The sequence below is a fragment of the Erinaceus europaeus genome, chromosome 19, assembly GCF_950295315.1.
Source record: "Erinaceus europaeus chromosome 19, mEriEur2.1, whole genome shotgun sequence".
NCBI classification, from domain to species: Eukaryota; Metazoa; Chordata; class Mammalia; order Eulipotyphla; family Erinaceidae; genus Erinaceus; species Erinaceus europaeus.
The window spans coordinates 23,825,617-23,848,267 of record NC_080180.1 but is presented as its reverse complement, the minus strand read 5'-3'; the positions used below and the strand labels follow the sequence as shown (position 1 = coordinate 23,848,267).

Below are 22,651 nucleotides of genomic sequence, written 5' to 3'. Positions count from 1 at the left end.
AGATCTCTGACTTTGGTGAGGACTAGACCCTGAAGACCCTTGCACCCCCTTCTGTGTCTGCTGTTGTTCTTCATTCTCTGCCTCACCAGCACAAAGATGCCACAGCTTTGGGCCTAGCAGGTGCAGGGATGTGAGAGAGAGACGGTGTGGGGAAGAGTGTAGATGAAAATGTGCGACCAGCAAGGCTCCAGGGCTCTGAGTCCCCAGGGCCTGCTCTTCAGCCTCTCCTGTGCTAGGAGGCTAGGTGGAGTCTAGCCAGCAGGCTCCTAACCCTATCTACCAGACCTTTCCACACGCACCCCCTCCCTACCTCAGGGCTCTCATCCCACCTAAAGGGCTGCTGAGAACATGCCCGCATGCCTCCTGGGAGCCACAGACACATACGCTAAACCACTGCACAGGGGTGGGCCAGCAGGTTTGGAGGTAGGGAGTGGGTGGACAACATGTCAGGCCTCTGAGGGGAGGTAGGATGGAGGTTTGGAGAGGATAGATCTCTCCTCAGGGAGTCTGGGAAGGAGCCAGAATGACATGGGGACCCTGGGTACACCACGTTAGCCTAACTTCAAATATTTCTGAGAAGCAGGTGGACATAAGGAGAGAGCCCTACCATTAGTGGCTCAGCACAGGGTAAGGGAAGTGTCAGCAACTTGGCTGTCATCCTTTTTGCCTTCAGGGTTTTACTCTCTGAGGAATTAATTCTAGACCTTTCCTGACTTGTACTCATCCAAGGTAGGGTTCGAGAACAGATACTATAAGCTCCCATTGGAGCCAAAGCAGAGGGGTGAGTGTCTGGTGTGTGGGTGTGGGTGTGGGTGTATGTGATGTGTGGTGTGTATGTATGTGTGGCATGTATGTGTTGTGTATATGTGTGTGTATGTGTAGTGTGCAGTATGTTCAGGTTTGTGTGTGCAGTCAACCTCAGTATCTGTGAAATAAGCTGGGAGGGAGAGGGCAGGTATTTCTGCCCAACAGCTTTGGTGTTTGGGGGAGGCGGGGTGAGGAAACCCCTCAGAAAGTAGCTTGCCCTGTGTAGGCTGAGAGGAAGCCAGGGCCCTCAGACATCAGGGGCAGGAATGGCCTTGGATATGCTCTGCTCCACCAGGGTGCTAGGAACAGTGGGAATGGGGAAGGTGGACTATAAGGCTGGTCCCTCTGGCTGCTCAGAGAACCAAACAGGTAGACATGGTCACACAGTCGTCAGATTGGCTTCTGGGTGAGCAGTGGCTCTGTCACCCATTGATTGTATGCTGTGTGCCAGGCTGCTGATGGGCAGAGTGGCAGAGGCCCAGGCTGGGCTAAGAAAAGGTGAGAGGAAGACCAGGGTAGCCCAGAGAGTAGAAGGTGGGGAACTCTGTCTACCCACCTTGGTCTGGGAATAAGGCCTCCATGTCCCACCCTGATCATTTCTGCACTCAATTTATACCTGTCATCAAAAAGCACAGATTACAATGCCAACACCAAGCAGACACAAAGGCCTGAGGAGCTTCCTGGGTCTAAGACAGTGGTGGCAGCTGGATGGTAGCCCAGGCCTTTCCAGCCCTGAAGGACTCCCAGGTAGGTTACTTCTAGACTGAGCCTTAGTCCTCATAGGCTCTCAGCTGATGCCTTCCCAAGTTTAGTCCAGGCTAGAGCCATGCAAGTTCATGGTCATATTCAAGTTCATGGTCACAAGGCACAGGACACCTCACTCCTTCACAGCTGTCACCCTCACCCCTCATCCACTAGAGGCATTAAATAAGACAATACACTATGCCCAGTCACTGTCTTCAGGGGTAGAACAGGGTTGAGGCAGAGAGAAGCTTACTATAGCAAGGGGGCCCCCAGCTTGTTTTCGGAGTAAAAGAGACAGACAAGGGTCTCAACACATCTCAATGTACCTGCTGTGCAGATGACTGAATGAAATGTTGTGTGTGCCATGTGCTGTACTGGGGACCCTGCTTCAGCCCACCGGACTGTCCTCACTGCCAGGGATGCTGTGTGCAAGCAGGTGAAAAGAGCTCACCTGTAGTCAAAGGAGCCATCTTCTTCTTTAGGGTCTTCAGGGCCAAGGGGAACATCCTTCTTTTCTCGCACTTAGTCCAGAAGTGAAGCAAAGACACACAAAAAAATGAGTGAACATGTCCCTACACAGCAGGGTCCTGATTATAGACCCTGGGTGGGTTCAGTAATCGACCCCTTTTAATAAGGCACATTTAATGTCTCCCTCACTCAGTTTCCAATTTGATTCTGCTCCTCTGCATCACCTAGGCGTCTTACAGCTCCATTGACAACTAAAGTATCCTATACCAGATCCCTACCACTTTCCCAGACAGCAAATGGAAGTGGTCTTTTTCTTGGTACCTTTCTTATTCTGCTTACTATTTTAACTCTTGGTGTCCATTTCTCATGCCTGTCACAGAATGCCATTTTTATCCCTAAGACCCGGAGCCTTGCTTCTTCCAAGCTCTTAGCAGAGAGGAGATGCCTTACGCGGGTCCTTGAGCTTTGCACCACTTGCGCTTAACCCACTGTGCTACCACCTGACTCCCATGACCTATTTTTCTATGGATTTCTACGCAAAAGTGCAGCAAGATTTTTTTCCCCGACTATCCAATAATATTGATTGTAGTATGCCAATCAACCAATATCAACAAAAAGATAAAGACCGTAGTAGATGCTGAAAAAAACATTCAATAGATTCAATACCCATTTATGATAAAAAACCTTAATGTGTAAGTAACATAAACCAGAAAGAGAAGGATGAATATGAGATGATCTCACTCATAGAGAGAAGTTGAGAAGTAAGAACAGAAGGGAATACTTGGACTGGATTTGGTGTATTGCACCAAAGTAAAGGACTCTGGGGGGAGGGGCTATCAGGTCTTGGCATATGATGGTGGAGGAGATAGGCAGGGGGTTAGAGTGTTTTGCAGAAACCGGAGAAATTTTGCACATGTACCAACAACTGTATTTATTGTTGACTGCGAACCATTAATTCCCCCAATTAAAAAAAAAAAAAAAACCACCCTAACATGTTGGGAATCATCATGATATAGGCAACATATAAAAACCCATGGCTAATACCATACTCAATGATAAAAAACTGAAAGCTTTTCCCCTAGTATGTGGAACTAGATAATGATGCCACTCTTACCACTGTTATTCAACATGGTTATGGAGATCCCTTCCAGAACAATCAGGCAAGAAAAAAAAGTAAAGCAATCCAAATTATAAAGGGAGAAAGTAAGCTCTCACTATTTGCAGGTGACATGATAATATAAATAGAAAACCCTAAGTACTTCACCTAAAAACTAATACAAACAATAAATCCAGTGTAGTGACAGGAGACAAAAACTGATATACACAAGCCTGTGGCATTTTTATACATAAATGACGAGTTAGAGGAAAAAGGAATCCTGGAATGAAGGAAGTGATTCCACGTATAATTACAGCCCAGCTGATAAAATACTTTTGAGTATTTTGTACTGGAGTTGGTGTATTGCATCAAAGTAAAAGACTCTGGGGGTGGGGAGGGGAGGAGAGTGCAGGTCCTGGAACAGGATGGCAGAGGACCGAGTGGGGGTTGTACTGTTGTGTGGAAAACTGAGAAATGTTATGCAGGTACAAACTATTGTATTTACTGTTGACTGTAAAACATTAATATCCAATAAAGAAATAAAATAAAATAAATACTTTGGAGTAAATCTAACAAAGGAGGTAAAAGACTGTTACAGTGAAAACTATAGGACACTGTCAAAAGAAAGGAAGACAAAGAAAGGTAACTATGTCCCACATTCATGTACCAGAAGAACAAATATTGTCAAAATGGCCACTGCACCTAAAGTCATTTATAGATTCAATGCAGCCCGTGAACATCTCAGCGGAATTCTTTAAGGAAATTGAACAAGCAATTATAAATTTTTTTTTGTGGAACCACAGAAGACTATGAATAGCTAAAGCAAAGAGAAAAATATAACTATAATGTGCCCTGCCTTCAAAATATACTATAATGTAAGAATAATGAAAAAATTTTGGTATTGGGAAAGAAACAGATATTCAGACCAATGGGACAGAATCAAAAGCTTAGAAATAAGTCCACATATATATGGACATCTAATACATGACAAGGAATCAAATGCATATAATGGGGAAAAGGAAACCTCTTTAATAAAAGGTACTGGGGAAAACCGAACAACCACATGTAGATAAATAAATCTAAGGCATCAGTTAATGCCACACACCAAACATTAATTTAAAATGTATTAAGTATCTAGCAATTAGACCAAAGACTGTACAATACATAGAAGACAGAGGTGAAACACTTTAGGAACGTAATAATATCAGAGATGTACCTGAAGACTTAACAAATGGGACTGTATCAGGTCAAAAAGCTTTAACACTTTGAAATAAACTTCCACAATGACAAAAAGGCAACCTAGCTATTAAGAAGACATCTGTACATCACACATCCACTCAGAGATTGTGTGGTAGAGCTTCTGGCCCCTTTGAAGGGTCCCTGTCCCAGAAGCCTGTCCCAACCCCCAACTTAGTTTTTGCAGCAGGGTACGCTGCTTCCACAGAGACCCCTTCCTCACTCCAGAGAAAATGCCTCTCTCTCTCTTTTCCTTCCTCCTGCCTGGAACATAGGAAACCAGTGTGATTCAGGCTGAAAAAAGCCAACTGCCTGAACAGATGGGTGGTGGGTTAAGGGGAGGGAGGACCATCTTAATGGGAGCCAGTTCCACCCAGCCCTTGTTGGAGCAGCCTGGTGCATCTTTCTGTCCACAGCAGGCAAATAAAACCAAAGCCCAATGCCATGCCTTCCAGCAGCAGGTGGTGCTGCATGACACACCAGGGGACTGCACGGATAAGGGGGCAAGGATGGGGCTCATGAGATCAGGGTCCTCTGGATGTGAGCTGGGATCTGTGACTCGTGAGGCAGCTCTGGCCCTGTCCCTAAGCCCCTGAAATGCCTCTCACCTGGATACTTGCCACCACGACTCCTCTTGATGAAGCAGACGATGAGCAGGATCAGCACCAAGAGGGCGATGGCACACATGAGCCCGATGAACCAGCCCTGGGTAGCGATGTCCGCCTGGTTATTGGTGTAGGCTGGGGGGGGTGGGGTGGGGAGCACAGGCGTAAGAAGGAGCAGGGCAGGAGGGAGTTCAGAGGAGAGTACCAGCCATCTCCCGGGTTACCTTCCTCGAGAGCCTAGCTAGTGCCTAGCAGCCTTCAGCCCAGATAACACCGGTTCAGGGACAGAAAATAAAGAGCCAAGGTCAGAAAACAGGTGCCAGAGAGTAGGAGAAGGAGCAGAATAAGAAGCATAAGGATGGATGCATCCTCTAGGGAGGGGAGGACATTCTTGTAAACCACAGGCCTGAGTACAGCCTGGTGGTGTTTGAGGGAGGGCTGGCGATGGAGCACAGGGATGGGAGACCGCCTAGGTCTGCAAGCACACAGAGCAGCATCCTCTCTCCTACTGGCAGGGGCCCTGTGCAGCCCGCAGTGGTTCTGGGGTGTGCCATGCTTTCTCCAGTCTTTCCTGTGTGTCCCCAACAACAAAGCCAAACCTGGCATGGGTACCCCCAGACAAGCCAGCAGCAAGGATGGGGCCATGCTTTCAGCTCCCCCCCCCCATGTGCCATTTCCAGATGTGGAGAAACCCCCGGCAGTTGTGACAAGCTGATCTTCCCCAACTCTGCCCCTCCATTTGGTGGTGGTGGGGGGAGGTCTCAGTGGTGAAGCCAGTGCACTGAGACTCAGCACTCACCTGATGATCTCAGGATGAGCCAATAGCTGGGGATGGGACTCAGGAGGGGCTTGGGGGTGGGCATGACCCACTTGCCTTTTTGTCTTTTATAAATGATCATTTTTTGAATTTATTTATTTATTCATGAGAAAGATATGCAGAGAGAAAAAGGACCAGACATCATGCTGGTACATGTACTGTCAGGGATTGAACTCAGGACCTCATGGTTGAGAATCCAGTGCTTTATCCACTGTGCCACCTCCCGGACCACTGCCCTTTTGTCTTCTATGGATTGGACAACCAAGTGATACCCCCTGAAATGCCACAGGATCCTAGACTGTGGGGGAGGTAGGAGGGGAGCGGAGCACATGGAACATTCTGGCTGAACTGGACTTGGGGGCTCCTTGAAAACAGAAGGAATGGTGTGGGGACACGAGTCTCCTGTGGTCCAGCGGCTTTACTGTGAACTACTGGGGGTGGGTTTTGGGATGCAACCCTTCCCTGGGTCTTGTCTGGGTAGAGAAGTTGTCTCACCCAGTGTTTTCCCAGCACTGAGTCCCACCCAGAGCAATTGCACGAAATGTGAAGACTGGGGCCAACACTCACACCCTAAGCCCCAGACACCTGTACAGTCCCAGCTCCAATAGCTGCTGAGTCCTGCAAGAGCCTGGCTGTGGCAGTCACTGTCATCACTGTGTGCTGTGGAGAGACACTGCCAGCACTACTTCCAAGCTTCCTCCTGACAGGCTACTCCCCACGAGGGTCAGGGAGGATCCCCAAGGCCCCAGTGAGGAACAGACCCATTTTGTTTCCACACTCTAATGCTTCCCATCACTACTGGGAGAATCCTATCTCTCAACATCCTCTTCTTGCCATAAACATCTCACCACTCTTGTCCCTGCTCTAGGTCCTTTGCATCTATTGTTCTTCTTGTAGATAACCACCTCAGTAAATGTTACCTCCTCAGAAGGGCATTCCTGGACCTTCCCAGCTAAAGGATGCCCCCCCCCCCCCATACACAATGATCTGAGAGCTCAGATTACCTCATACACTTGTAACCATTTGCTTCATTACTACCGTTAGTTTATGCTTAAGTACATCCTATGCTCAAGACACCGCTCTAAGCATATTCCTACACAACATTTAATTTAATTCTCACAAACCCACAATGTGGGGAGGTTTTAAAATGACCCATATTACAGATGAGGAAGCTGAGGCACCATCAAATGATTCAATGACATAGAGCTAGTTAGTGTCAGAGCTGACATGTGGCAGTGGGCTGTCCAGCTGAGGGCTGAGCTCTTATTCCTCCACCAAAAAGTGGGTTAAGTGTAGGGTCCCAGGGGCCAGGAGCCTTGAATGTGGGAGGCATACAGGTCATATCAGCGGATGTATCTCAATTCCCTTCCCTTTGTTTCGTCCACCCACAACTCTCCTTGCCTGATGAGGCCACATTTCCCTTAAGCTCCATGCTGAATCCCTTTGCATCACACTGTCCAACACCTAAACCCATGGGCAGATGGGGTCTCCTTGGTACTGGCTGCTTGTTCTGCTGAAGGCAGGTGCCAGCCAGTCCCAGCTCCGATTCACACAGTGGGCCTTTCCCACCTTCACACCCCTGCCTAGCCATCACCTGTCCTGACCTTCAGAGCTCACTGTTCCTGCAGCCAACCCCACAGCTGCCAGCCCAGATCTTCCTCCTACCAGCTCTCCTTGGAAACACATGTGTGTTGGAACTTCTGCATGTGTCATCCTTTCCCTATCTCACCCCATGCCAGCCTTAAGCTTTGACACTCCCCCCCAAGCTCTAGAGGTGCTTTTCTCCTTGCAAAACTTCTTGCACATCAACTCCTTGCTCCATTCTAGAAGGTTCCCTCTCCTTAAGCCTCTCAGATTTCAAAGATATGTTATTTTGTTTCTAGGACACATTTAGAATGCTACCAAGTGCCTCCTAAGGACAAATCACAGTTGCTGATTTCTCATTCTGGGGTTTAGGCTCCAGCCTGGCCTTACCCTCCCTGAGCCTCACCAAGGGAGGTACAAGGTCTGCACTACCACCCTGTCCCTCACCACCACCACCCCAATCCCATATTTGAATCTTTTAAAAAATAATTTATTTATTTATTCCTTTTTGTTGCCCTAATTGTTTTATTGTTGTAGTTATAATTGTTGCCGTTGTTGGATAGGACAGAGAGAAATGGAGGAGGGGAAGACAGAGAGGCGGAGAGAAAGACAGACACCTACAGACTTGCTTCACCACCTGTGAAATGACTCCCCTGAAAATGGGGAGTCAGGGGCTCGAACCAGGATCCTTACGTTAGTCCTGGAACTTTTCACCATGTGTGCTTAACCCGCTGTGCTACCACCCGACTCCCTTGAATCTTCTTGACTGAGTCTTCCAATCAATCTCTGAATCTAATATTACCCTGGTTTACGTCACACAATGTAACATGTAGTTTCCTGAGTCCGGATTTCCAATTATACTATTAAGGGAGTCACTTCTCTGTCAGATGCATTCATCCAAAGGCCATGAAGTCACTGATTCCAAGGGGCATACACACCCCTACATTCAAAGTTGTGTTATTCAAATTAGCCAAGGGGTAGAAGCAGCCTAGATGCCCATCAACAAATGACTGGCCAGAGAAGCTGTGGGACATAGGTTCAATTAAATATTACTCTGCAATTTTAAAAAGATGACAATGTCTCTTTTGGGAAAAAATGGATGGAACTTGATGTGACTATGCTCAGTGATGTTAGTAGAGAGGTGAAAGACAACTGACAGAGAGTTCTGCTCATATATGGAACATGGAGAATCAAAGCACATGAATTTACAAAGACAAATAAAGTAGGCGAACTGCAAACCGCCTCTAAGACTTTGTGAGAACTATGGTGGTTATCAGCAGGAGTATGGGACTAGATCCTGTAATCTGTATTCCTTTTTAAAATATTTATTTATTCTCTTTTGTTGCCCTTGTTGTTTTATTGTTGTAGTTATTGATGTTGTTGTTGTTGGATAGGACAGAGAGAAATGGAGAGAGGAGGGGAAGACAGAGAGGGGAAGAGAAAGATAGACACCTGCAGACCTGTTTCACCGCTCGTGAAGCGACGCCCCTACAGGTGGGGAGCCAGGGGCTCGAACTGGGATCCTTATGTCAGTCCTTATGCTTTGTGCCACCTGCTCTTAACCTGCTGCACTACCGCCTGACTCCCTGTAATCTGTATTCTTATAAACAACAAATAAGCTAAAAAGTAATAATGCAAGTGACTTAAAAATAAAGGGGGTCTTTTTGAACCCCTTGTTGCTAGCATAATGCTGGTCACATAGCTAGTGGCCAGTTACTATCTAATTGGCTCACAATCAGTTTAGTTCCAACAGCTGTCCTGAGATTCTGCTTTCATTCCTGCCCCTAATGTCAGTGAGGGGTCACATGAGGAGGGGGTTGAACACACCCCACACCTATACTGGGCTGAAGAAGCCACTTCAGCCTGCTCAGAAGGTGGCTCCCACGTCTGACAGAGAAGCAGGTTTGTATATCTTGGTTCCCTGGCTGTGCCATCCCTGAGTGCTTGTTTTAATAAACCCTGTGGCAGCTTCTACAGGAAGCCCCTTGTCTGGGGATAGAAAGCTGTGATACCAGGGAAGACAGCCACACAGGCAACCGAGAGAATAAGTGTTGTGCCTGATAGTAGCACTGTGTGATATTCAAAGACTACCTCAGTCCTTGCTGAAAACATCAAAGACTGTTTGAACCAAGTGGGCCAGAGGTAAGCAGGCTCAAGCCACCCCTCATATAGTTTGAATGACATAGTTTCTCAAGGGCTCAAAGTGATTCAGGACAAGATGGTCTCACCCATGACATGGCCCCTGGATAGGCAGAGAGGAGAGGGGCAGTACAGCCAGAGACTGTGGGAGGACAATCATACAAAGTTGGCAGAATTAATCAGACAGCAGTTTCTCGAATGGCCTTATTTTGTTACATCAATGAGAAAAAAATAGCTTGGGCCCACACAGGGAGAAATGTCACTATTCACAGACCCACTTTCATTACACATCATTTTGCCTAAAATTACAGTTTCCAAGAAGCCACTGAGGACTTAATCATATTCCAGAAAGAGGGATGGCTGAACAAATGCAACAGAGAAGGACTTCCTTCAAATGTGGCTTGTCTGCTCAGAAGCAGCGAACCTTTCCAGGTCCCCAACCCCCTCACCCCTCAATGATATAGCAGGAAGAGGCTGACCCTAGTCAGCCTCCTAATGGCCCTCCTCTAGGGCCACTGTCAGTGTCCATCTCACTGCTGCCCTGTCCCATCCTACCTGCCCCAGGATGAAGCACTGCCAGGTCACCTGGAGATCAGGCTAGGCATCTGTGACCCTCCAAGTCTCTTTGGCTCCAAAAACTTCAAGAAGGTAAGTGATTTCCTACTTGCAATCTTTACTTTCGACCTCTAGTGACTCCCTTCCATTTCCTTCTAGAACCACTGTAGCTGGTTGAGTCTGTGTACTCCGTGAGGACCTAGTATTGTCTGAATGACCTGTGGTCAGGTCCAGAGAGTCTCATAAAACTGGTGGATGAAGTGAACTTGGTTCAGGTGTCTTTCCATAGCAGGGAGTATATTTTTGAGGCATGTGGACACATACAGGTGCACATGAACTTTAGACAGCGAAAGTCTTTTCTTTCCCTGTGTGGTTTGCAGACTGTAGTGCTAGAAGCTCACTCCTTTCTTTTCTTTCTATATGTGGTTTGCACACAGTAGTGCCAGAGGCTTGCCAGAGGCTAGGGGTTCAGCCCCTCCAGACCAACCAGATCAGACCCGGAGAAGGAGAAGGAATGTTTGAGTCAGTGAGTCAGGGTTCAGGGGCACCTGCCAATCATCAATGCTGTATAGTGCTGCGTTAGGACTGCGGCCAGAGGTGGGGTCATCCTTGAAGGAGGGACTGGCCTTCTTCCTCTTTCCCCACCCTATACTCACAGCCCAGGGCTCAGCATTTGCAGAAGGCAAGCTCCGAACACCAGTTTTGCCTGGAATGGATCTCTACCCTCGAGCACTCTCTGCTTCTGGCCCTTGTGCTGGACTCACATTTCCCACCAAACCACATCCAATACACACGCAGGTGAGCCACAGTGTGGGACCCCCAACTGGAGCAGAGTCCAGCCACCTGCTCCCCTTGGTCAGCTGCCCAGCTCTTGTCTGGATCCCAGGACATCCTGCCTGAGACAGCTGGGCTCCCAGAGTTCTTATGGTGTGGACATGTGTAGGGTCAGAGAGACATGACAAAGGGAAAGGGAGGAAGGCCAGGTTATGGGGGGGCATTTATTTACAGGCAGCCAGTGACTCCCAGGCTGCTGGCAGCCTCCTGGAGGCAGGCACAGGAGGAGGGATGAGTCCTTGAGTCAGAGTTTGGTTCAGGTGAGTGTTCCTAGCCAATAGCTCTGCACCCCACAAGAGCACCCCTGGGCGAGGGACAGGCCCTCTTGTCCTCTACCCCCCTCTCCCTCACCCCAACCCCAGGGTTTCTCCTTCAACCTGTCACCAGGCTGCCTGCCTGTTCTCTGCCAGATTTCAGGGGACACAGGATGCCAGTCACTCTGATCCATAGAGGCTGATCTCATACCCCACACTCAGCCTCAGTGGCCTGCCCCCCTGGCACAAAGCAGACACTTTCCCAGCCAAGGCAGAAAGTCTCAGGGACAGACTGACCTAGCACAGGAGAGTTTATTACCATCCCCCAACATGACAAAAGGTCAAGTACTTTTCAGCCATGACACAAACGAGCTGTGCCATACACTTGGGTTCAAGCCCCCAAGGTGGGGAAGATTCTCAAATGGCAAAGCAGTATCACAGGTCTCTCTCACTCTACCCTTCACTCTCAATTTTTCTTCATGAATAAATATCATAAAAGAAAACGATGACATTGGCAAGGCAGTGAGACACATGCCGAACACTAATTTAGTTCTTGGGGAGATTTCCAGGTCACCCCAAGAAAGTCCTATCCCCTCATCTCACAGAGAAAGCAAGGCTCGATGTAACACCCTGTCCTCCGGCAGCCCCCAGGCCTCCAAGGACCAGGTTTACACACGCTCACCAAAAGCCCTTTGGGTTAGAGGCTAGCAGGGCAGGCAGTTTCCTTGGTCCTCACCCCACAATCCCTTTTCCCTCTGGTGCTCCCTCACCACACGGGGCAGAAGCATTGCATGCACATGGGCTCCTCATGGTTTCTAGGAGCCCAGACAGGCCATGCAAGGGGGGCAGGAGCAGTCTTCTTCTCAAGGAGGAGCAGAGAGACAAGCAGGGAGCTGGGGGTCAGACCACGGCCCATGCTGGCAGGCAGGGGCTGGCAGGCCAGGCCCCTCTCACCTGTACTCGTCATAAAGGTGATGACGGAACTGCTGATGCCCTCGTTGTCCCGGGAATAAACTCGCAGGGTGTATGTCATCCCGGGATAGAGGTCTGTTAGCTGTATGGGTTGGGCCTGGGCCTTAACAGGGACAGTTTTTTTCGTATGGTTGCCTGGGGAACAGAAATCTCAGTCAGCCTGGGCCAGGCTTGAGGAGCTGCAGAGGCAGGGGCTCAGCTTCCAGCTCACCTGTCAAAGGTGGAATCACCAGAAGGGGCAGGGGAGGGTTCCCTGAACCAGGACCCTCAGCCCGCCTCAGTCCATTTCTCTCTCTCTCCCCAAGTTTCACTCTCCTCACCAGTGTTAGTGCTCAACAGATTATGACAAACTTTTTCAAACTCCTTCTTATGGTGGAGAGGGTCAGAAGGTCAGTCAGTGGCACAGGGCAGGCAGCTGGGTTCTGCCTCCTGCCCCTCACTCTGGCTTCTCACACCATGGTAAGTGGGGCTAGTGTGTCTGTCTGAAGGGCTAGGAAGCTGAAAAGCATGATTCTGTAGGTGTGACTTCCCTTGAGCACAGACAGAAGAGCTGACCTGGCTCTTTGCTCAGAGGTCTTGGGGTGGCCAGCCTAGGTGGGATTCTGCTGGGTCAGTTGACCTTGATGCCAAAGAGGCTGGCAGGGTGGGTCTAAAGTCTCAGGGCAGAGGCCTTTGCTCAGACAAGGTAGACATCCTGCCCACAGGAGTCTAATGGGGCTGTATTTGAACTGATTGAAAACCAGGCCTTGTCTAAGACTCACTGAAGAGAGGTGGGAGATGGCTCACTGGTAGAGTGCACATCTGAACATGTGTGAGGTCCTAGGCTGGAGCCCAGGATAACACCATGGAAGATCTATGGATGGTGAAGGATATGGGGGTCTCTCCCTCTTTCAAAAAAGGTAAATAACTAAAAATTGAATTGCAGAGGTAGCTCAGTGGTGACATGTATAACTGAGGCCCTGGGGAGGGGGGAAGCTCCTCCTCTGTGACACACACACACACACACACACACACACACCAACAATAACAACGGGGGGGGCAGTTGGTAGCATACACAGTAATATGTGATAGGGTACACATATTATTATGTGCAAAGACCCAGGTTCAAGCTTCCACTCCCCACCTGCAAGGGGGAATCTTCACAAATGGTGAAGTAGTGCTGCAGGGGTTTCTAAGCCCTTATGGAGCTGGGCGGAGAGGCCAGCCTTAGCCAGGCCAGGTGACAGGGTGGCTCTGAGGCCATCTAGCTACCCGCCACACTCGCTGCTGCCCGACGCACAGCAATGCTTACTGTCGATGTACTCAACCACAAAGTCAGTTCCGGGCCCGAAATTGTGCTTCCAGGTGATGTTGGCCCATTTACTGTTGGGGAGCACCGTCACGTTCCATATGGACTGCTCATCGGGGGCTGGTGGGTGGGTTAGAAGAGGAATTAGTGGTGAGGAGGCAGGCAGCACTGGAGACAGACATACAGACACACATACACACACACACACAGGAAAGGGCAGTCAGAAGTGGTTATGCACAGACCAGGTCAAGTGCTACTCTGCCTGGGGGCCAGGCTGAGGTCACTAATTGGGGAGGAGCAGGTGTAAAGAGCTCTGGAGCCTAGGGTTGGGGTGAGAGGGGCAAGAATGAGAGGGGGATTCTGGTCCATGCCACCACCAGAAACTCTGACCTGGGCTCAGTCCCTTCTCAGCTCTCTGGCTAAGACGTAGACAGAGGGGGCAAGATGGGCCAGCCTCTCCCTCGAGCTATAGATACTCTGTTGGAAAGGGACAAGGGATCTTTAAAGGCCACCCAAGAGTCATGATAAGACTAAACATGGGCTGCCTTCATGGGTTCCTAAGATGGGGGAGCCCTAGCAAGAGCCTGCATAGCGTGGAAGATGGTGTTCGACTGTCTAAGGGGACTTGGGGGTTAAGAACCTCAAGGTCCCAAGTAGACATTCACCCCCCCCCCCCCCATGGTCCAGACACCAGAGAATCTGTTGTCAGCTTCCCAGCACCACCTTCTGGAGACTCGCTCTCCACGCCATGCAAAAGACTTATTCATTCTGTAGTTCCTGTGAGCTGGAAACTACTTTATCAAAGTCGCCGTGGTGTCTTGAAACTATAGCCTGTGGGCCAGAGAATGGCACTAATCTTCACACGCAGTCATTTTTCAAGAGTCCCAGAAGTCTGATTACTCCATTTCCCAGCAAAGATTTAATAGTGGAGTACTAGCATGAAGCCTTGTATTTCAAAGACTGTACAAGGGTGGCTCCTGTATATTTTATTAGCATTCAAGGGGGGGGACACTGTCACCAACTCACTTGTCAAAAGATAAATGAATAGAGTGCATTAGTGATGCATTTATTCATTATCTATCTGACATGTACTGAGTCTGCAGGGCTGGGGAAGTGATTAAAGATCTCCTGGCCATCACTTCAAAGAAGTGCCTTCTCTACTGCAACCCTGCCAGCTTCTGGCTACCCCATGTGAATGGGACTCAGGTTAGGTCCAGGGTCCAGGGAGGGAGTCCACTGCTGGTCCCACAGAACACCTTGATGGACAGAATGGAATGGCTGTGCTTATCTGCCAGATGTTTCCACAGCACTGGTTGCAGGAAGCCAGCTCAAATCCCAGCTCCCTGGGATCATCTGGGTCTATGACTAGTGGGAGTGAGTTACGATTAGTCATGACTTGAGGAGGTACAGTCCTTTTTCCTCAGCTTTGGACCCTGGAAATAGCCAGAGAATTTGGGTTTAAACAACCTGGCTCCTAATATAATACTGATCTAAATATGTCTCAAAAGGTAAAGAAGACTGGACTCTTACTATTTTTGTTGTTGTTGTTGGGGTTTCACTGCTCTGAGCAGACTGTTTCAAATAGAAAAGAATTAAGCGAGAGAGAAAAAGAGAGACAGAGTGAAAGAGTGCTACGGAGACCACTGAACTGAAGCTTCCTTTAGTGTCACAGTGCTCCTATATGATGTACTGGGGTGGGGGATAAACCCTGGGTTGTACACTTGGCAAATCAGGTGCCCTCACAGGTGAGCTATCTCATCAGTCTTTGGAGGCACTGTTAGAAAAGATAAAGCAATAGAAATCAAAACATTTTCAGGGTGCAAAAAGGTATAACCATAGAGAGTGACCAAGATGACGAAGACTAAGGAACTGAAAAATTGAGAGAGAAACTGAGAGGAAGAGAGAGAGAGAAAGGGGGGTGGTGGACGTGTTATCAAGGCAATAGAAACAAGAATGGCAGCTGACGGGAAGCACAACTTCTGCTGATTCCTAGAATTGTGAGAATTAGGGAGTGACTTGAAATCTCAAAGTGACAAGTTAAGGACAAATAAGGATTCTTCTTTCACTCTGAAAAAATAAAAAAGTGAGGATGTTTGAGGGGTGCCCAAAATTCTAAGGTTAAGATGGGAGCATGGCCAGGCCCTCCATAGCTTCTCATGTGATCAGAATTTGGGGTGTGAAAGTTTATAGGGCTAGGTCAATGTGGCAGCAGTGCAACATCTTTTCTGTGAACACTAAACATTTAAGTGGGACATGAAGACCCCTTTAAAAGATTTCTCACATTCCCCCAAAGAACACTCAACACCAAACTGCTGTGGATAGCTTTCCCTCGGCCAGAGTTTCCTCAAGTGTACGCTGTTTAAGGTCTAGAAACACACACACACACACACACACACACACAGTGGTTTAAAGCAAGTCTATGTTTCCAAGGTGTAAGGATGCATTGTCAGCTGTCTATCACCCACTGGCCCTTGAGCTCATACAGCCTTGGGGTACTGAATAAGAGGCAATCCTCACACATGCTCTGTAAAGATGGTTTTGTCCTCACTTAGGAACTGAACAAGGTGAGGCAACAGTGAAGGCTCAGGAGAGAAAGGATCTGCCCAGGTGATGGGGGGCACCTCGACTTCTATAGCTGTCAAGGGAGCCTCTGGTTTCTCTTCCTCCACAGCCTCACTCAGATCTGACAACTGGCTTATGCACTTTGCAAGCTACAGGCCCTCCCCTCCATGGGGAGAAAAGACAGCTGGATGCTCAGTTCCTAGAAGTACTCCTGGATTCCCCAGGGATTCCCCTCAGGCAGGAAGCATACAGCTTCCAGGCCTGGCTGCCTGATACAGGAACAGCACATTCGGGGGCTCAGCAAGCTGCTCTGGGATCAATTCTTAGCAGGGCTATGATTTTCCCTGCACAAGTGCATCTTGGGTTGCAGGGAGGGTAGAGATTCTGAGAAGAGAGCTGCCAGGCAGTCACTCCCCACTCTCTGGCCTGCTCTGTTGGATGCTAGAAATGCCACATCTGGGGTGGGGAGACTTTGCAGTCAGTTGCCAGTGCTGCCTACCAGAATACTCAGTCCTGAGTTGACCACTGGCTAAGTGCAGTTGGAGGCAGCTCTACCCCTCAGGCCAGGGGTCCTGCCCAAGGAGGCTGGCTCTCCATCACATAATAGGGGGCTAAGAGAGGCCCAGCAACAGGGTGGTAGAAACCCACCCCAGGGGCAGGTATGGGTGCTCTAAGGTACCCAACTGAGTATCCAGTTGTGTGTGAGCTTTCAAGGAAGGAACAGAGGGTGGTGTGTGCCTCTGTCCCCTCCTATGGGGGAGCCTTGTGGGGGGTGTGGAGCTGGGCAGCGGGCAGTACCCGGTTCATGTATCTTAGTCCTGGAGGTGGTGATGGTGGGAGGGCTCTCCGTTGTGGTGGTGGCAGTGGTTGTAGTAGTTGTGGCGATGGTGGTGGCCATGGTGGTAGGTGCCACGGTTGGGACGATGGGGATTGAGGTGGCTTCGGTGGTGGCCTCTAGGGCAGGGGCCTCAGTGCTGCTCAAGGCACCTGGCTCACCCTCGGTAGTCGGGGGCCACTCAGGAGGAGCTGGGAGGGAAATGCAAAACAGCCCCATCTGCTTGTCTGGCCACTCCGGCCTGGACCCCTGACCCCGCATGCGTGGCAGGCAGCCCTATGGGGGAAGCTGGCTCCCAGGGGCCTTGCAAGAGGACACAGCCATGAGCCAGGAAGAGAATGAAGCCCACGTTTCATTGTCTTCTCATGATCTGTGTAGCACCAAGCAGCCCACATGCAACCAGGTAAGGCGAAGAGATGGTGACAAGCGACTTGGCTCAACTACACAGGCCCTGGGGAAGTACTGGGTTCCAGGCCATGCAGCACCGTCTTTTCCAGCCCTGCAGCCCTTTCCCCAAAGCACCCATTCTCTAAAAGCACCCCTTCTTGTGCTTGCTCGAGTTCTGCCACCATCCAACCTAGTGACAAGAATGAGCCTCCTCTGCCACTCCGGGTACACCTGGTCAGTGCTCCCCTCACCACCTCTGCCGCTACCCCAGCCCTTTACTCCTTCCTGCAGTCACTCAGCCTGCTGCAATGTTCAGAAGCTGCTTTTCTCTCAGGACATCTGGGGGTTCAGGCACCCCATAAGCCCTTCCCATCAGGGCACTGGAAAGGGCATTAATGAGCTCACAGCATTAATGGCACTGCCTTCCTAGCCCAGGGTGGAGTAAAATCCCTGGGAGGAGATTGAGATACTTCTGTGTCTCTTATTCTGCCTAAATCTTCAGGGGCTACCTCTTACATCTTCCCCTCCCAGCCTCCCTTTGGTGTGGGTCAGCTCTGGGGTTAAGGCAAGTTTTCCAAAAGGCAGCCTTGCTCTTGCTCTTTGGTTTCACTATTTGATAAAGCTGAGGGTGTGAGGAGGTTGTTAGGGCAAATCAGAGACAGAGCCACCTCCCCTTCTTGCACTCTACCTTCTGTGATATGACCATGGTCTGTTTGCTAATAACAACACTCATGGAGCAGTAGGCCATAAACTGACTACTCCAACTCTGTCTCAGATGTCCAGAAATTCAGGGAAATAGTCTCCTCCCTCCCCCATTGACAGAAGGTGTCCAGGGCAGGGAAGAAGTCTGAGAGCTTTTCTCAGGGGAGAACTAGAAGATCCCAGGCTTTTTCCACCAACAAAGGGTTCTTCATTCCCTTGGGCCTCCCACATGGCAGTGTTACTATCAGTGCTGGTCCTCATGGGCAGGGAGGGAGGGGCCATGCTTCCCTGTTTGATCAACTGGATCAGAGGTGCCATAAGGAGTCAGAGCTCAGAGTTCTGGGCAAGGTCAGAGCAGACAGGGCTGGAGCCCCCAGAACCAGCCAACCAACAGATATCAGTCAGGTGAGGAGCGGCTGAGTGGGCGGGAGGGGACTACTCTCCCCAGCAGTCACTGGTCAGGATGTGTTTAGGCCCAGGTGGCCCCAGGCCTGCAGTGCACACACAGTGCCACCAAAACTCAGAGCAAGGCAATCTGCCTACGCCAGCACCAAGTCCCACGCCACCACCAAGTCATCCACACACATGCTCATCAGTGCTCACGGGTCAGAGGTCAGCTTGCTCCCAGGCCTGATCCCCAGCAGTCTCCTGGCCATGGGCACACAGTAACCTAACCTTCCCTGCTGCTCTGTGCTGCTGCAAGCCTCCCACCCCAGCTTTTCTACACACCCAGGAGGCTGTGCTGCTTCCATCCCCCATCAGTACTGCACTTCCCAGCACGCAGTGCTCACAGGTCTCCCTTTTTCCTTAACTACTTCAAAAGCATCAGGCAAAAGCACCCCGAGAACCCAAATCACCCCATCTTGTACAAAGCAGGGACCTGAGCTTCCCTTCCTACATGCACCATGACACCACAAGTCCCAGTCTCTTCCCCTCAGTGAAAGCCCAGTACCCCCCAAAGTGATTATACTCTTGCATGCCCCAGACAGAGAGTCACATACTGGAATCTGTCCAGAGTCACACTCAGGCTCACACACGCATGCCTGGGCCTTCCAGTGAGCACACTAGGAACTGTGCTGGGGGCAGGCCAGGGCATGGGGCTTCCCTAGGCCTGAGGGTAGAAGTGACTTTAGGAAGCACCCCTGTGGTCAAGTTCCCCTCTCCACTGATGGCTCTTTTTTTTTAAAGTTGCTTTTTATTTATTTATTTTCCCTTTTGCTGCTCTTGTTTGTTTATTGTTGTTGTTATTGATGTTGTTGTTAGATAGGACAGAGAGAAGTGGAGAGAGGAGGGGAAGACTGAGAGGGGGAGAGAAAGATAGACACCTGCAGACCTGCTTTATTGCCTGTGAAGCAACAACCCTGCAGGTAGGGAGCCAGGGGCTCGAACCTGGATCCTTACTCCGGTCCTTGCACTTCGTGCTACATGCACTTAACCCACTGCGTTACCACCTGACTCCCAGCTCTTTTTTTCTGACAGCTCAGCAGCAAGTCTTGGGAACCCAGTGAGAGAACACAGAGGGCAGGTTCCCGGAAAGGGATAATGAGTTAGGGGAAGGAGTCCTTAGAGGGCTTCTGTGGTGTGGTGGTGGTGGTGGTGGTGGTGGTGGTGGTGGTGGTGGTGTGGTGTGTGTGTGTGTGTGTGTGTGTGTGTGTGTGTGTGTGTGTGTGTGTGTGTGTGTGAACTGTCCAGAGTTCAGAACAAAGGGAATCCCAGGGGCTGGATAGAAGTGGCATAAGACGCAGTATCAGGGCTCCTAGAAGGTATGGCCCACAAGCTGGAGAAGCCTGGTGCTGTCGGCCTGGCACTGAGTGACATACAGGTCCTCTCCCTGAAGGCAGTGTCAGCTGAATGGGTGACCCCACATGCTGGCCCTAGCAGTTTCCCAGCTGAGTTCAGCAAGAACTAAATGTAGAGATGACACGTTGGTCACCACATATCCTTCTGTCCTCAGAACCTGCCCTGGAGCTGAGCCAAGTTCAAGAGGAGAGCAGCAGCTTTTAAGGGGGCTGGGGCTGTCCAAAACTGTTTACATGGTCAAGTGAAAGGTGGCTGGGACCAAAGTTGGTGCACAGGGAAACAGTGCCCTGAGAGAGATGGGAACAGACCAGCTCACTGGGGTGTGGGGAGTGGGCAATGGGCCTGGGAGAAATGTGGCATCTGGGCTCCAAGGCTGGCATCCATGACGGTGCAGAGGGTGCTGATGTCACAGCACTCTGCCCAGAAAAATATTGTGTGCTCTGCAAAGTACAGCACACAGAAGCTGGAGGCCAGGCAACACTTTGATAGATGGACAAGGCCCTGGGCACATTCAGCACGTGATGAGCTTGGACCGAGTCTACACAGGTAGTGGGAGTGAGTGTCCCGCCTGTTCCTCTGGTGGCTGCCACTCTGAGGCTCCAGCACAGCCTGGCATGGCTGCCCACAGTGCAAGGTATCTCTATGTGCCAGGGTGCCAGAATGGGGGAGGTGGGCTGGGAGGAGCTTGACCAAGGAGTCGATTCGCTGCCTTGGGACTCCAGTTGTCTCTTCACACTGCCTGCTTAGCTGCTTGGAGTCCCCGCTACAATAACCCCAGGAAAGAGAAAGACCCCTAGATCAGCAAGACAGCAGAACCCCTAGAACACAAGGATGCCTTTCTCCTTGGCCCCACAAATCAACAGAGGTGTTCAGACTGCACAGGGCGGCCTGGGTGTTGGGAGAGGTGGTGGGGGGCCAGGGAAGGGTGACAGGGAATCACATCACCCACACACCTGGCTGGCAAAATAAACACAAATGGCAGGAAGCAGGTTGTGCAACAGAAAGAGAATCAACTGAAAATGGGGTGGGGTGTCCATGAAGAAGGAAGGACAGTAACCGAGGCAGACAGTGTGCTCTTTGTAAGCCAAATCCCAGACTCCTCACCCCTGGCCTGGGGAAGCTGTCCTCAGCCTTTGCCCTGCTGGGTGTGCCACCCTCAGCTTCAGAGGAGGGATGTGGAGGAACCCAACTGTGGCCTATTTCTTACTCCAGCTTGAGGACAGAGTGCCTGCACTTTGATGTTCCCAAAACCCACAACATGAGGACTGGAGAAGAGGCAGTAGGTCAGCAGGTCACTTCCTACTTGGACATGTCTGTCCAGCCCTCAGCTCTACTGAGTGGGTCCTCCCACCCCACTCCCCAGGGGGAGTGGAGATAGCTCTTAACACTGGGGGCCTGGGTGTGGTCAGGTCATGGTGCCTGCTGAAGCTCTGGGTCCTGGTGTGCCCAGCCCTAAAGGGACATGCTCACCCATCCTTACCCACCAGAACCCATGGGAGATGGTAGAGCTGGTGCCTGGCACCCATGCAGCATGCAAGATCAGCATGCAGAGCGTGCCCACCCACAGGCCACCCTCTCTGGGGATGGCAGCCTATCTGGGAGCCAGCCCGTGCCCATGCAGGGCACCTGTCGCCAGAGGACCCTCTCTTGTGCTGAGTTACCAAGATTAGGCACACACCCAGGAGGTATCACTCAGCTTTAGAAGCTGGGGCTCCAGAGCCCATGTGGGTGGGATCCCTTCAAAGCCCCCTTCCTCTGGAGAAGGCAAATGTGAAGTGAAGGGGGACAGTATGTTGGTCTCCCCTGGCCCCACCCTCTGCCCATCCACTGAGAGGGTGAGTCTGGAGCCTGCTTCCACCCCAAGCCCATCCCGCCTTTTCTGCCCTGGCCAGGCTCTGCCACAGTGCCAATGCCATGCCCATTACCTCTGCTGCTGGTACGGTACCTGCAGTTGAAGTAGCTTCAGAACACAGCACCCAAGATGGCCAGAGAGAGGAAGGAAGGATGAGAGAGGAAAGAGAAAACAGATCACGGGTGAAACCGCAGGACAGGCAAGCCAAGAAGGTTCTGGCTCACAGCTGGCCCAGGCAGTGCAGCCAGGGGATGGCGACTGCCCCCAGGATGCCACATGTACTTGGGGATCACACTCAACTCCACTGGAACCTGATGTATCACTGCCAAAACTTGAGTCTAGGAGAACTTTCTCATTGCTCTCAGGGGCAGTCACTCGGTGGCAGGAACAGTTCTTTCCCCAAAGGTGTGTCCAGCTGTCCTGCCCAGGCTGACCATTGTGCAGCAGGTTGGTAAAGACATGATATCAGGAGTAGATGGTGTAGGTGCTGGAGGAGGTCACTAGCCCTAGCCACACCATGGCCCTGCCTCTGGGGAAGCCTGAACAGTGTGGCTGACTAAGCCCTCACTGCCACCATCTCAGGTTTAGGGACCTGACATCTGGGATAGCCTAGAGCCCTGAGGTCACTGTCCTAACATTCTGCCACCCAGCCCTACCTTTCCCCACCCCTTTACTTATGAAATAAGAGACCCAACTATGGACTTAAGAGACCTAAACCAAATTCCTGAATTAACTGCAAATCCCTAGGCTGAGAAGAAAGTCTTTGTTCTCATGTTCCAGGGCTGCAGAACTTTCCCCATAGGGGCCCTGGGGTTGGACAATGGGACTGTTGATCTGCTCTTGGGTGCTGGGGTGGAGAAAGGGATTGAAGAGAGGCACCCTCTCTCTTTCCAGAATCCAGCAATCAAGAAAGCATATAATCAGTCATGTCCCCAAAGTCCCCTAGCCCCAATAAACTGCCCAGGGGCTTGCAAGAAGACACTGGGAGGAATGCTGACAGTGTGACTTGCTCTTGGTTTATAAGACCAGAGAGGGGAGGTGGGGGCAGGGGAGGGCTGCTGGGCTGTTGATGAATTAGAACTGGGGAATGTGGAGTGAGGTGACTCGGGACAGC

The 22,651-nt window shown here is 50.6% G+C and overlaps 1 protein-coding gene across 20 annotated transcripts in view; it reads right to left on the bottom strand.

Annotated features, from left to right (window-relative positions):
* NFASC (neurofascin) overlaps nucleotides 1–22,651 on the bottom strand; it is a 191,917-nt gene that overhangs the window by 6,150 nt on the left and 163,116 nt on the right. For 14 of the 20 annotated variants that reach the window (XM_060178668.1, XM_060178669.1, XM_060178681.1 and 11 more), the window contains 5 exons: nucleotides 16,760–16,987; nucleotides 13,403–13,519; nucleotides 12,094–12,246; nucleotides 4,960–5,091; nucleotides 2,003–2,072 (listed from right to left, as the gene is read on the bottom strand). In XM_060178668.1, coding sequence (XP_060034651.1) covers nucleotides 2,003–2,072; nucleotides 4,960–5,091; nucleotides 12,094–12,246; nucleotides 13,403–13,519; nucleotides 16,760–16,987 — 700 coding nt within the window. Of the gene's footprint in view, nucleotides 1–2,002; nucleotides 2,073–4,959; nucleotides 5,092–12,093; nucleotides 12,247–13,402; nucleotides 13,520–16,759; nucleotides 16,988–19,559; nucleotides 21,646–22,651 lie in introns of those variants that run through there. The other 6 variants (XM_060178683.1, XM_007523143.3, XM_060178686.1 and 3 more) reach the window with 3 other exon arrangements.